We start from the raw sequence: 14,332 nt of genomic DNA on the forward strand, positions 1-14,332 counted from the left end.
ACACACACACAGAACCAACATAAAAACTCTGACAACCTCTCAAAAGACAGCTTTCAAAACAACTTGCCCTGGTAATTATTATGTGGGCAATTACTACTCTATGCTAATTATTACCATGTACCAAATCTGCATCAGATGTGGACACACGGAAGGGTGTGTGCAGAAGAGCTCGCAGGTACCAGACACTTGCCAGTGGATCTGAACAAGATGGGAAAATGTACAGGCATCAACAAAATGAAGCCTGTCAGAAGCTCAGCATGCACAAGTTATTGGAATAAGTTACAGGGCAGAAGGATGGGCAAGGGAAATAGTGGAAGTGGAGCAGTGAAACTGCTCTGGAAATAAAACCACGTCCTCCTGTTTGATGAAGGGTCTCATCAATGACCAGAGGTTCAAGCTTCCAACACTGTGAGATTTTCAAGGGGACAGTTCTGGATTTAATATAACTTTTATGGAGAAACCATTCAGAGAAGATGAGCAGTGCACAGCAATAAAATTGCCATTAGGACAAAAGGCTGAAGGTATTTATGCTTGGCAGCTTCATGTGCAGCAGTATCTGAAGGCGTACAGAAACAAATTACCCTAGAGAAGATCAATCAAATCATTAAGCTTTAATAGAAGCAGCATACTACAATATTGAGTAATTTGATTTACACAGACCACCAGTATTTTAATGCCTGTACTTCCATAAAAAGCTAGATACTAACAAGGGATGTTAATTACATGATTCTGAACAGCATTATGTAAGGGCAGCATGAGAATGTCAGGTTTTATTGCTTCAAAAAATTATGCTTCAATTAAAATACTGGCACATAAAAATAATTTAAGAGATTTTCCAGCACAGCTCTTAACTCTTAAAAAAAGAAAACCAACACAAATCTACTTGGCTCAGCACCTTGCCTTCATCAGGAGCTAAATGAAGATGCCTGGGAAAGAATTTAAGACCAAAGCAAACACGTTGTGGCATTTTACAGTAGATCCTCCTAGCTTCTGGTGTTTGCAGATCATAAACTTCCCCAGCTAAGATAACAGACAGCATCTTTCAACAGCTCTCACAGGACTTTTTGTCTATGAACACAGATAAATGCACTCCCAAACCCTGAAACCCATAGGTACAAATTTTGGAAACGTCAGTGCTTCAGTACTCTGCGGTGCTTTTTCCCCTCACTGTACCAGCAACTGAAACATTGTCTGGTAGCACACTGTTCTCATCACCCAACCAGCACCTCTCTTGGAACAGGCTGCCCAAGGAGGCTGTGGATGCCCCATCCCTGCAGGCACCCAAGGCCAGGCTGGATGTGGCTCTGGGCAGCCTGGGCTGCTGGTTGGTGACCTGCACACAGCAGGGGGTTGGAACTGGATGTTCATTGTGGTCCTTTGCAAACCAGGCCATTCTGTGGTTCTCTTTCCACAGATTTCCAATTAGGAGGACAACGATCAGCCTCAGAGGGTCAAACAGGTTGACCTGGGAACTGCTCCCCCATCAGTTTCGTTCCTGTTAGCTTCATACCCTTTTCCACAGAAAGGAACTGCACTGGCCTCACTACTTACATTTCCAGACTGATTAACTCTGTCCAGAGCCAACATAAATTGATTCAGAGTCTGCAGGAAACACTCCAGGCTCCATTACCATGACAGTTGAAGTCTAATTACAGAATGAAGGCAGTTCTGAACTATTTCACTTTTTCTTCAGACACTCATATTCACTTCTGCTTCGCAAAGTTACTTATTCAAGCCTTCAGCAAGCCAAGTGGAGGGAGTAAAGCTGGCAAAAAGCTAATGCAGAATAAATAAATAAATGAATAAATGGAAAGTGGAGGAATACTTCTCAGTCTATTTAACCCCTTGAACTAGTGAAGATACTCAGGAAAATCCCAAGTGGAAGGCAAGCCTACAGCAGCATTTAGTGCTTATGCCAAAATGCTACTGTGACCTTATCCAGATAGCACAGGGTTTGGTTTTGACCCCTCTAAGAGCACGCTTTAACAGAGGCAGCTTCAACTGACAGCATCAAATTCAGCAAGTCAAAATCAATACAGAGCCTAAGCCTGTACATACTAAAAAAAAGGGTTGCATCTCTTTCAAATGCAACAGCAGTCTAAGACAGAAGCAGCCTAGGGAGCAGGCTGCTGAGGACCAGCAGAAACAAGATCAGTTTTCCAAGCATCTCAGAGTTCATGAATGTATAACACTCCCTGCAATCACACTGACTGGTAACACTTGGGAAAAATAAGGGTTATTCTGCAAGGTGTCTGGTTCTTCCTAAGATGTTAAACACTTCCTCCACCTGGCAATCCAAGTTGGACAAATACACCAGGAACCCCTGGAACAAATCCAAATGGGTATGTAATATTTTATGTATCGTAGAGTGATAAATGGAGAAAACAGGCAGCTTTAGGAGTAAACAGATGCATTACAAAGAAATGAAGAAACTGGGAAGTTCTTCAGTAATGATTTTCCAGTCCAAGTAGTAAAACATAAAGAGAAGAATTTTAAAGAAATAGCAAAAACTGTTATGTTACAAACTGCAGAGCAAGTGCTTCTATCGGTTTAAGCAGAATACTGGCAATCAATGAGCAATGGTAAAACATCAGCTGCAGCGTGCTTCACCAAGCATCCTTAAATCAGCCCATCTGCAGAGTGCACAGCACCAACCCATCCAGTTTCTCATTATTCAGACTTGATGAACCCGCACCAGCTCCTATGAGCTGCAAAGCCAATGCTTTCCTTTCAAGGCAAAACAGATTCCCTTTTAGCCGGGCAACCCATACATCTCATTAACTTCCACATCTTCCACAAGCCTGAAAGAATAAATTAAAGTGGAGAATGAGCTAAGAGGCTTGCCAACAAGGCGTCCTTGCAGATAAGTTGTGCAGAGCCTTGCAAAACCCTCTCTGCTCGTACTGACTTCGTAAAGTCCCACCACAACAGGCTTCAGCTACAAAGGCTGATGGACAACTTGAACTTATGAACTTTGGACTCACTGCTCAGGCTTAATAGGCTAATTAATATTAGGCCCGGGTGGCATAAAGTTGGACTTAATTACACATGTGATGCATGATGTGAAGGGGGGTTGCACATGTGTTAGGTGGATTGGGATGCCTGTAACCTCCGGGGGCTTCAACCAGTGAGGAAAGGGAGGGGACAACGCAGTCAGGGGACAGGGATAAACTGAGAGACCCTACAGGGAAATGCCCCGGCAGACTCCTTTTATTCGAATAAAGAAAGCTGAAGACTCTCCCCGGTCTCTTTTCGGAATCCAGCAAGCCTATTTGAGAAAAAATTTTCCCAACAAGCACAAACAAAAAGGTGAATTTAAGCAGCACCACAGAGAAAGTGTCATTCTTTGCGCTGTTTAACATAACAAAACATCTGAAGAAGCTCAGAAAGGAAGGGGAGAGGCCGATTTTCCTTCCCAAATGCAAAAGATGCTGGGCAGCCCTTGTGTTCTGACAAAATTGGATCATGTCAGTCTAGCAGCCTAACAAAACACTTCTTTTCAAGTGCCCTTGTGCAAAAGCAGTCTACCTTCAAGTCCGCCCCCCCTCTTTTTTTTAAAGCACGACATACAAAAGAAGTTTGCCTCTTTCAGCATGGGAAAAAGCAGAGTTTATTCTTACAGAGCAAAGCTGTCCCACAACACGCCCTAGTAGAAGCATGCTTTTCTCAAAGCCGACGACAGCTTTTAGGATAAAACCCCAAACAACAGACTTCAAATCATCACAGGGCGGTTCTGACAGATCCTGCCTCAAACACGAGGACTTTCAAAGTGAACACGCAGAGCAAGAGTTAGGTGAGACTGCAATGAGCTCAGCGCTCGTATTGCAACAAGTAGTATTTCATTAAGAGCAATCTGGGTAAGAGCAGCTGACATCATTGGCCCTCCCACCTGTCTGCCTCTGCTAGATTGCTGTCTGTGTACACAAGTGACTGAAATGAATGCCAGCTGCCTTACATGCTAGCCTGTAATTTTTACAGAGTATATAAACAGCTGAGAAATCACTGCAGTGTCATGTCAAACCTCCGCAGCCATCACAAAGCCAGCCGCCCCTGCTACTGACTCAGAGCCACTGAAATAAATTAATTGAAAAGGGATACATGCTTAAACAGCTCACTAGTTCTGTATAAACACTGCGTTTGTTCTGAGCTTTACGGGTTTCAGAGGACGATGGCTCTGTTCTTGAGCATCTCACTGGGTTACACCCCTGGCCAGAGCAGAGGCTGATGCTGTGGGACACAATGCACACAACCGTCAGGCTGTGACACCCCTTCATCACCATCCTGGTGATGGGCTGCGCAACAAATCCCTTAAAAACAAAGGCTTCTCCCAGCAGTGAACAGTTTACCTCACTGAAGAAAGAATGTGTGCTTTCATCCTCTTTCCCCATTTCCTCCTTATGAAAAATGGGTCAGAAATCTGAAATATCAACATTATGACCAAAGCTTTGCCAGGGCCTTCCTTCCTTTGCAAGGGGTTCAACAAGTAGGTGCTCAAAGACTTGTGATACTTCAAGACATCGGGACAAGCACAAGAAAACACAGCTCAAGAACTGAAATCAGCTTTTGGATACAGAAGCCTCTTCAGCAGGGAAAGAATCTGTTTTCCCAGAGCAGCTATTCCTAATTTGAATGTATTTAATTAGATCCATTCAGCAATCAGCACAAACAAGACTGAAAACCCAACTGGGAGATTTAAAAAAAAGAGAGAAAATCAAAGACAAACTCCACATGAGTAATTTCATTTAGAAAACACAAAATTACTTTAAATTTAACACTGAGGATCTGAAAATAGTCGTTTCTTACATCCTATTTGTACATATCCAATGCACCCACCATCAAAAGCAGGCTTTCCTTTACTAAAGCAAGCAATAGATGATCTCCTACTGCATTTGTATTTCTCCACAGTGTTACAGCCTGCCAGATATGGATGTCCGTTGGGAATTCAAGCCAAAATATTTGCTTTTAAGCATCTTGCAAGTCGTGAGCCTCTGGAAAAGATGAGCAGCAGAGAGAAGAAAAGAGTCAAATCTTACGTATTGTGGAAACAAGGTAGAAGTGGCCTTTAATATTCCTCACCCAGATGCTAAAGAAAGTCAAGAGACCCTGTGCAGTGGCAAGCTGGAAAGACAAATCACCAGGCAGAATCCATCAGTGCTCATGAATACACTTTCTACCTCTACTTAGAGACTTTCCCTCCCTGACTGTCACAGCCCTTCTCCTAAGACACAGCACCTGGGGGTTGCTCCTGTTCCACTGGAGCTGTACACCTCCTTGCCAATAGCACGGTTAATTTGTAAGCTCACCCCACTCTGGCAGCCACAGAGCACACAGACTTTGTCTATTCACACTGAGGGCTGCTACACCTATGCAGAGTTCACTTTTGGCCAGCAGGAGATGGAACACAATATGCAAGGCTTTCAATCTGAGGAAATACTCAACATAACTTCAAGGCAATGTCTGCATTCTTGCAAACCAACCAAGATTCCATAGCAGGCAATCTTAGCAGGAAGCAGCTAGCAAACAGAAAGAGAAGCTCCCAGCTGAGAGCTCTCATTAAATCCTCACAACTCTTCACTGACTGCCACCCATGGTGCACCTCACTTCTGCCAGTTTCACCTCACTGATGCAATGCGCTTGAACGATGCTCAATTTGCAAGTTCAACATTGCTGGCATACGAGCTTTTTCTCACTGCAAGGCATGTGTGGAAGTCACAGGGCAGGCACCTGGCAGGAAGCAAATATCACTCCTTGAGGAGGCTGAGGTGAGAGCAAGCAGGACTTGATGATCTGCAAAGGTCATTTCCAACCCCAACCATTCTACGACTCATGAGAAAACGGACAATTTTTAACTCTGCCCACGCCAAAAGGCATTAATTGCCAGTGTCATAATGAGCAGGCAAGGGCAAATGGAACGGCTGGGCATAGAGATGTGCAGACACAGGGATGGAGGTGACAGAAGTGAACAGAGCTCCCCTTAAGTTTGCATTAAGCTTTTAAACAATACACAGCTTCATTTTTAGCACGTGGTAGGAGCCTGGTATATTTATCTAATAAAATAACTTGTGAGCAATGGTAAATGTCCCACATATCATTTTGTGACATCAGGCTGCTCGTGTTTAAATTGCTCTTTTTTGGATTAGAAGTAAAAATTCAGACTAGAGCACAACCAGAAAAGCCTCATCCACACGAATTGCTGTTGCATGACAGAGCACACCCTGAAACGACCACTTCAAATAAAATATTCCCTAGTATTGCACATCTCTTTGGACTGAATTGCTGTAATACTCCCAGCCAAAGCATAATTACCTGGCTAGGGTATGCTAGAAGTCATTTGGACTCACACAGAGTGCATACCCGCAACATTTCAGCATCCTCTACCCACAGAAGTTGTGCCACTTGCAACTTCTATTTTCAGTTACAGCAATCAACCCGTGCACTGACCCAGTTACCTCTGCAGGAAAAGCAGGGCAGCATAGCAGTGTGAGCCACCTGCTGAGCAGTGGCCCTGCCAGCAGCCACAGGCACGATAACTTCAGGAACAACTACCCATTAACGCTGCTTTCATTCTATTAGCAGTTACTCTACCAGGCCACCAATTAACTTCACAAAGGCCAAATCAGATGTCAGAGGATTTTTTTTGCTTATCAGTCTGCTCAGCCTCACCATCACTCCTGCTGGCATTACGTGTGCTGCGTGGCTGCAGCTTTCCAAGCCAGTTAACAGCAGCTCCAGCGCTTGCATTGCTGCCCTGATCTTTCCCAAGCAGCGCAGTGAAATCAATATACTGGTTAATTTAATTACAGCTATTCAACACCCAGTTAAGAGGCAGGGAAATTCTAAAGCATCGCATTAGTTTCATGCTGTTGCTTCTGCTCCCAGATCTCCAAAGCAGCCAGTGCAAATATGTGAGTTATCCGCTTGAAGGAAGGACAAAGGCAGAGATGGAAGAGAAATAATGCGTTTGAAGCCTCTACCACTGCACCCTTTGTACTGCCACAAGGCGTTTGCAGAGAGTGTCAGCATTCATTCTTACATGGGATCTGCTGGTACTGCAGCCATTCAGGAAAGCATGGAGAAAGAAAGAAGAAAAACAACCACAATTCGTGAGGCACATCTGATTAAAAGCACTTCAGCCTCTGCAGCTGGGACCTGAAGAACAACTTCAGCAGCGCACGCTCAGTCACTAAAGGAATAGTCTCTAACTAAAGGCAACTGCAGGAATGGTGGCAACTCCCATGATGTTTCACTAGGATGTTCAGGTAGGAATCAGTCATCAAGAAATCCTCCCCTGCTAGAGCTCTGAATAGATGAAATTCAACCAATAATTCAGTTCCTCCAGCATCAAAACAACTCCAAGCAGCAGAAAGGGGAAGAAAAATAAATAAAATAGCAACTCTCACTCACCACTTTCCTAAGTATCTGATCTTTTGCAGCACCTACTTAGGAGTGGGCACAGCACAGCCACTTCTGCAGCTCTCAGTCACAGCACAATGCCGTCCAGGGCTTTTTTTCCCCCTATCTGTGAAAATGATCCTTACCTCCTATATTCGCCCCCTTCCCAGCTGGTGTTTAACAGCAGCTTCAGTCCTTGCCTTGCTCCCAGCACTGTCAGCCCTTTTAGCTGGCTTTTCTCATGCATGCGGGGAGCTCTCTACCTTCACTTCCTCCTCCTTGTTCCCAATTCTGCCAAGGAACCAGAGGGAGAACACCTGCTCAAAGAGGCCGAACGATCCCTGATGATAAAATAAGATGCTGCCAAACAGAACGTGTGCATAAAACCACATCAGTGAGAAACGCAGCTCTGGGATTTCGTTCTCCTGGGAGGCCAGCCTTCAGTCTCAGAGGTCAGACTGCTTCCAAGTGCCTGACGTGAAAGTTACAGGAACCACACACGTTTATCACTAGGCAGACCTTGGCCTCGCAGGAGCCAAAATGGCTGCTTCCTCCCAGGGCTGTGCACAGGTAGCAGCGTGAGGAAGCCCAGCCCCAGCTGCCCGTAGCACCCCTCCACACGGGGCAGCCATCAAAAGCAAATGCCTCCTCTATTGGGAAGGATCTGGACCGAGCCCCCAGCATTTTTACATTCCATCACGCAAGCTGGCATGATACAATCGACCTCAGACATCCACTCTCCACCTCAGCACTGCTGCACAGATCAACTGCAAGAGCTCCAGGATTTCCTGGACCTCCTTCATCACAGCAGTCCCATGGAAAAGAAAGGATTTCAAAGCAATCCTCACCCAGGGCAGGGGCTGCCTCTACAGGCTACTGGAAGCTGCTTGAAACAGATTCTTCTGCTGGTTTGTAAACATTACAAATAGGGGTTTATATGACTGCACACATCTCTGAAGCTCTCCATACACAATTTGAATTGTGTAAATTAAAAGCGAGGTAACAGAACGGAAAAAAAGGCAGAGGAACTCCAAAATGCAGCTTGTTCTCATAAACCTCAAAACAATATTGACATGAACTGTGGTGCTCAGTAAATCAGATGGACAAGCAACCAGGCACACTGAAAGGCTCCAAACCGAAAACAGATTGCTCAACTTCGTGATGCAAGCAACTTGTCACAACCTGCTGCAGCCTGCAAGAGACCAGATGGAGCTGCACGCATCCTCACAAAGTCCTGCCTGCCTCAATCCCTCTGTTTCACCTACAGCACTAAAAAACCACCCCAGAAGCATCAGTCACAGACTGTCATTAGATTGAGGGGCTTTACATCCAGTATATCGTAGCACCCTGCCTTCCAGGTCCCTTTCATGACAACTAACCAGGTAATGGACAGAGACAAGAGGTTCTCCAGTCGCTACAAATGCAGTGCAAACACCAGGAAACACTTTGGCAATGAATTCTGCAAAGCAGTAACATTAAGCAAGCTGTCTGCATCAAGAAATGAAGCTACCTGAGGGAATTCAGCAAAGAGAAGACGCTGAAGGGCCTGCAGCAAGGAGGCCTGTAAGGAAAGGAAAAGAGAACTAGGGCTGCTCAGCCTGGAGAGAGGCTTAGTGGGATCACACCCATGGCCATAAGTCCCTGCAACAAGGACACAGTCAGGCTCTGCTCAGCAGTGCCCAACACAGAACAAGGCAGTAGGCACAAACCCAAATGCAGGAGGTTCCCTCTGGACTTCAGGAAGCAATTCTGGATTGTGCAGGTGGCACAGGTCACCCAGAAGCTGTGGAGTCTTCTCCTTGGAGCAGAAGCTTCTGGACATGATGTTGGGCACCAGCTCTGTCTGAGCAATGCGCAGGATGAGGAAATATTTGGAGGTCCCTTCCAATCTCAGTCACTGAGTTCGTGGAAAAACAAAGCTAAATGGCTGGAACACAGCAGCATGACTAAGAAATGAGCAAACAACCCTCTGCTACAACAGCTCTTGCATCAGTTTTGCACTTCATTTAGCTAGACACCTCACTTTAGCAAACTGCATGCTGGTTTCAAATGAACTCTTAGAGCACATAAGAGAAGGCCAACACTAATTTAACTCTGTTATTAAGCAAGAGCAAATATAAAATTAAACAGAACACTACACTCAGTATGAATAACCAGAAGAAACTAGGCCAAAGAATATTAACTTTGCTCAATGCAAGTGTTGTAGGACTTGGGACTCCAAGATTCTCCTACATTCTCAAGTTAGCTTAACATGATGACATGGTATTTTCCCCCACAGGACTTCAATCTCATTCATGCTAAGAAGCTGTGTGATGAGGAATACCGCCCACAAGACCAATGCTGAAGAGTGCAGTCAGTAAAACAAAGATGATAATGACAATTTACAGGGACAGAAAGGAGCATCCTCACAGCTGAAGCACCCCTGAGGTCCTCTGCAAGCCTGAGCTGCAGAACTGCCAGGCCTCACAGCCAAAACTCAAGTTCAGGAGAGATGCAGCCATTAAATGCTAAATAATGCTGTCTATGTACTTTGAAAGATCAGGTCAATCTCATAATAAAGCTGGATTGCTATTATTAATGGATATTTTTGAGCCCATTCTCTACATCTCAGTTCGCTACTTGCAAAACAGGGATCCAGGTGCCTTTAGATCACAGGATCCTGCAAACTGCAGGTGGTGGAACGTTGCAGTAGATGAACACACTTGGTTTTCACAGGAAAATCTGAATGAAAGCCACACAATAAAACACAGACCCTCCACTGAATAACTCATCACTGACCTAACGCCATCTGTCCTCAGTGTTTAACATCACAGATAGAGACTGGAGAAAAGCGATCCAGCACACGGTGCTGTCACGCACATGGAGCTGTACATCGGCTGGATGCAGATCTGTGACAAGCAGTGTTCCTCAGGGGTCAGAACTGGGAGCAGTGCTCTGTAACATCTTCATCAATGCCATCAACAGGCTCACAGCTTGGATGGCTGAGAACATTTTCCACGGGAACGGCAAGAGATGCTTCTGACACAGAGACCATCTGTCTGCCATACAGCAAGCGCTGCTTTTGGGACCTGCGAATGCTGCAGCTCTTCAAAATAAAGATGCATCTCACACGAAAAGGCAAGCCAGTTTTCTCCAGTTCTCCTCTGTGTAAAGTTCTAAAGATTTCAGAACAGCTAATCCTAAGGCAGACATATGGTCAGAATCACGCAGATTGCCAGTGGAAATCATAAGCGTAAACACAGAGGGAAGTAGCAGGCAGTTTTCACTACAAACCATACTATCTGCCCTGCCTCTACTCCACAGCAAAGAGCAGCCACAAATAACGTGAAGCCAATATTTCTTCACCTCGCATGCAGAAGAGCTGCAGCCTAAACAAAAAACAAAGCCATGTTTCAGTGGGACATAGAACTCTACTTCTGTGCAGAGCAGAAGCACTGCAGTGCTCTCCTGAACTGCCCCAACCTGGCCACACACGGATACATCCCAGCAGACCTTACACCAGACCCCAAGGGTGCTCCAGCCCTGCACCATATCACTGGGCACGGTCGATTCAGCACACACACGGCTGCATGCTTACATTTGTTCCAAATCAACTTGTGAACTAAGGATGCACGGGAGCAATCTGAAGAAACCAGAAAACACACGATAGATGTGCTGTACCAAGCATCACTCGTGTTTAATAACACTTTAGAGAATTTTCCCTTTAACCACAGCAACACAGTAGCAGAGACCGAGTCTGTTTACAAACAAAAGGTAAAACAATGTCGTTTGTATGTTTATACTGCAGCTCCATTGAAGCTAACAGTTCACTTACACAAGCAGTGCAATTTTCCTGCCCGCTGTGAATGATTGTCCTGGTGTCCACTGCTTTCCTAAAAGAAGCTACAGAAACTTCAGAAGTCCACACATTGATGCAACTTTTTAACAACAAACTTGGTTTTATGTAAGCACGTTTCAGATGCTACAAAGTTGAACCTTTAAAAAGAACAGTTGTGCAAAGAGCTGAATCAAATGCATCTGGGTCCCTTCAGACTTTGTTCTGAGAGAGGCATACAGACGGGCACCTACCAGCTGTGTCCAGCTTGTAGAACAGAATACACCTAAGATGAAATCTTTCTATGCCAACAACATGAGACAAACTGAACTTCAAGGAGTTATAAGCTGCCACTTCTTTCAGATGATTAGAAATCTGTTGTTTCCATACCAGTTTGCAGTGCACCTAGGCCTCTGGGGTGACAGAAGAGATCCTTATGTGTCAGATACTTTAAACAACATAAAACAGGTACAGACAACCTGAGGAGCAAGTGGCTTTAGCCACATAAGCAATGCATGCCCACAAGGAAGATTATGGGCTGCAATTTAGCTTAAAAAAACAACAAGTCTTCCTCGTGTTATACTTAATGATGAATAATTACACTGGTGGACCAGCGGAAGCCTGAGCAAGCCCAACTAACACACATTTCAGACTCTAGAAACGGATAGCTCAGATCTTAGAGTTTCAAGATTAATCACTTGTTTGGAGACTCAGCTAAACAGCAAGGCTGACTTCTTTATCCTCTGACTGCAACAGAGCATCTGGCAGCAAGCACTCGTGATGTAAAAATGATGACAGCAGAAACAAAATGTTTACAACACTATTCACTCCGAGTCCCCAACTCCATCAGCAACGCTGGAGACGTTTTGCCTATTTGGTGCAATGGAAGCCTTACGCTGATAGGAGATTTTGCCTTTGAGCTTACAGAGCCATAGGCCACCTCCTGAAAAACCGATTGCTGGGGATACCAACGTCCTTGTTTAGGGTTAATGGATGGAGTTTCAAAACGAGAGTCCACATGAGCCAAAGCCCGCAGAAAACAAATCTTTGTTTAAACCTCTCCACGCACAGAACTGCTCTGAAAGCCTTCAGCAACGGGCCAGATGGGAGAACTTCACCAATGGCCTCCGAGGACTGGGGCAGCAGTGGAAATTAAGTTTCCTTTCACACACGCACCCGATTATCGCCAGGTCCCCTCCGCGCCCTCTGAACGCCGCTCACCTCGCTCATTAAACCCCAGCCTCAGCTCATCCCTCCCACGGCCCTCCATCCCAGGCTGCTTTTCCTCCCTTAAACCCCCACGACTTGGGGCACGAGGCCACACGGACGCTCCTTTCGGCTCCCCGGCTTCGCTCCTCCACGCTCAGCCCCCGCTCTCACGGCTCCCCGTCGCCCATCCATCCCACCGCCCTCAGCCCCATCCTGACCCCAAACCCACACCTCCCCCTCCCCCGGCCCTCCCCCCCGCCGGGCCTAGCGCTCACCGATCAGCCGCCGCACCTCCTCCTCGCTCAGGTACAAACTCAGACTGGGCCCGGGGCCGGCTGGAGGCCAGTCCGGAGGCCCGGAGCCGAACGCGGAGCCGGCCCGAGCGGCGGCGGGCAGCAGCAGCAGCAGGAGGAGCGGCGGCAGGAGGCGGAGGAGATGGCGGCGCGGGCCCCGCCGGCACGGCTCCGCAGCCGCCTCCCCCGGAGCCGAGAGGGGCCGGCCTCCCCTCCGCCGCCGCCCCCCGCCGCGCTCCGGGCCCCGGCGCCCCGGCACCATCTCCGCGGGGAGGGAGGCGGCCCCGCCGACCCCTCCTCACACGCCGCGGCCGCCACCCCCCCGCCCCGCCGCTCATGGCTGCGCCTCCCGCCCCGCGCACGCGCGCCACGCCCCCCCCGCGCCGTCGGGAGCTCCGCCGCCGCCTCAGGGCCGCCCCGGTCCCGCCCCTCAGCCCTCAGCCGTCGGCGGCGTCGAGACGAGCGCAAACCGAAGGCTAAAGCGTCGTGCCGTGCCCCTGAACAGCGAGGCGTCCGCCCCTCGGAGAGAGAAAGCTCATAGAATCACCGAGGTGGAAAAGCGCCCTCGGATCCCCAAGTCCGACCCCGCCGTGCCCGCTGCCCGCGTCCCTCGGTGCCGCATCCCCACGGCTCTGAACGCCTCCAGGCCTGGTGATTCCCCCCCTCCCTGCGCAGCTGTGCAGCGCCTCGCTGCCCTGTCTGAGATTAAATTCTTCCAACCTGTTTCCTCTGGTCGCCCCCGAGCAGCTGGCTGGGCTTTGGTCGGAGGGTCTCAACCCATAGCTGTGAGACCGGGAAGGCAGAGGAAGTTTTGGAAAGCTGAAAATGAGATTGAAAATGACACGCAAGTCTCAGCTGGGCGACTGGACAACACCAGTGATTGCCTGAGAGCCCTTCATGCCGCAGCTTCCCTGCAGGCAACGTCCTCGGCCTCTAAACCCAGAATAGCCCCTCTAAACCCAGTGTTTATTTGCAGTTCAGCCATGGTGCAGATGTCAGGCTCCAGGAATTTCCTCACGCACCTCGCTTAGGGACTCGTGGGCAGACAGGCGACTTGTGGGTCTGCAGCGACCACCCGCAAAACTCAGCTGTGTCTTTCAGCTTAGGATTCCCAAACGGGGTTATGGAAATGGTCACAAAACCAGTGCACTAAACGAGTGCGTGCTGGGCTCTTTTTGAGGCTGTTTCAGCAGCAATCCTTATTTGCTCTCTTAATATAAGAGCAATATGGCTGTTGGCAGCAGCCATAATGACCCAGCTGTCACATCCCAACTGCTCATAGTGCACCGCCATCTCCTGCAGCTGCCTTTCCCCAGGCATGGGTTTCAGCAATGAACACCTGGAGACGCACCCAACCACCAAGCAAAATGCTGACAGCCTTCCCTGTGGAGGTAAGCAGGTAGTTTACATGGGACTCTGCTGCTATAAAACAGCCCCTGGTGGTGACCAGACCCATAAGTGACCTACCTGTGTCCCCATGTACACGTTGAGGTAGAAAGCACGGTCTTCAAAAGGTCCCCTGAAGACCTCAAAGGGAAAAATATTCTACCTCAGCCTACAGCTGAAATCATGCGGGGTGGTGTCAGTGAGGGGCACACACCTCTGTGCCCTCTTTCTCCCCAGA

The 14,332-nt window shown here is 47.6% G+C and overlaps 1 protein-coding gene across 1 annotated transcript in view; it reads right to left on the bottom strand.

The window, feature by feature from the left end:
• Positions 1-13,036, bottom strand: part of RYK (receptor like tyrosine kinase) — a 49,465-nt gene extending 36,429 nt beyond the window's left edge. The window contains exon 1 of the mRNA XM_048955391.1: positions 12,691-13,036. Coding sequence (XP_048811348.1) covers positions 12,691-12,970 — 280 coding nt within the window. The 5' untranslated portion in view covers positions 12,971-13,036. The remainder of the gene's footprint in view (positions 1-12,690) is intronic.
• Between the last annotated feature and the right edge of the window lie 1,296 nt (positions 13,037-14,332).

Source organism: Lagopus muta, chromosome 9 (assembly GCF_023343835.1).
Source record: "Lagopus muta isolate bLagMut1 chromosome 9, bLagMut1 primary, whole genome shotgun sequence".
NCBI classification, from domain to species: Eukaryota; Metazoa; Chordata; class Aves; order Galliformes; family Phasianidae; genus Lagopus; species Lagopus muta.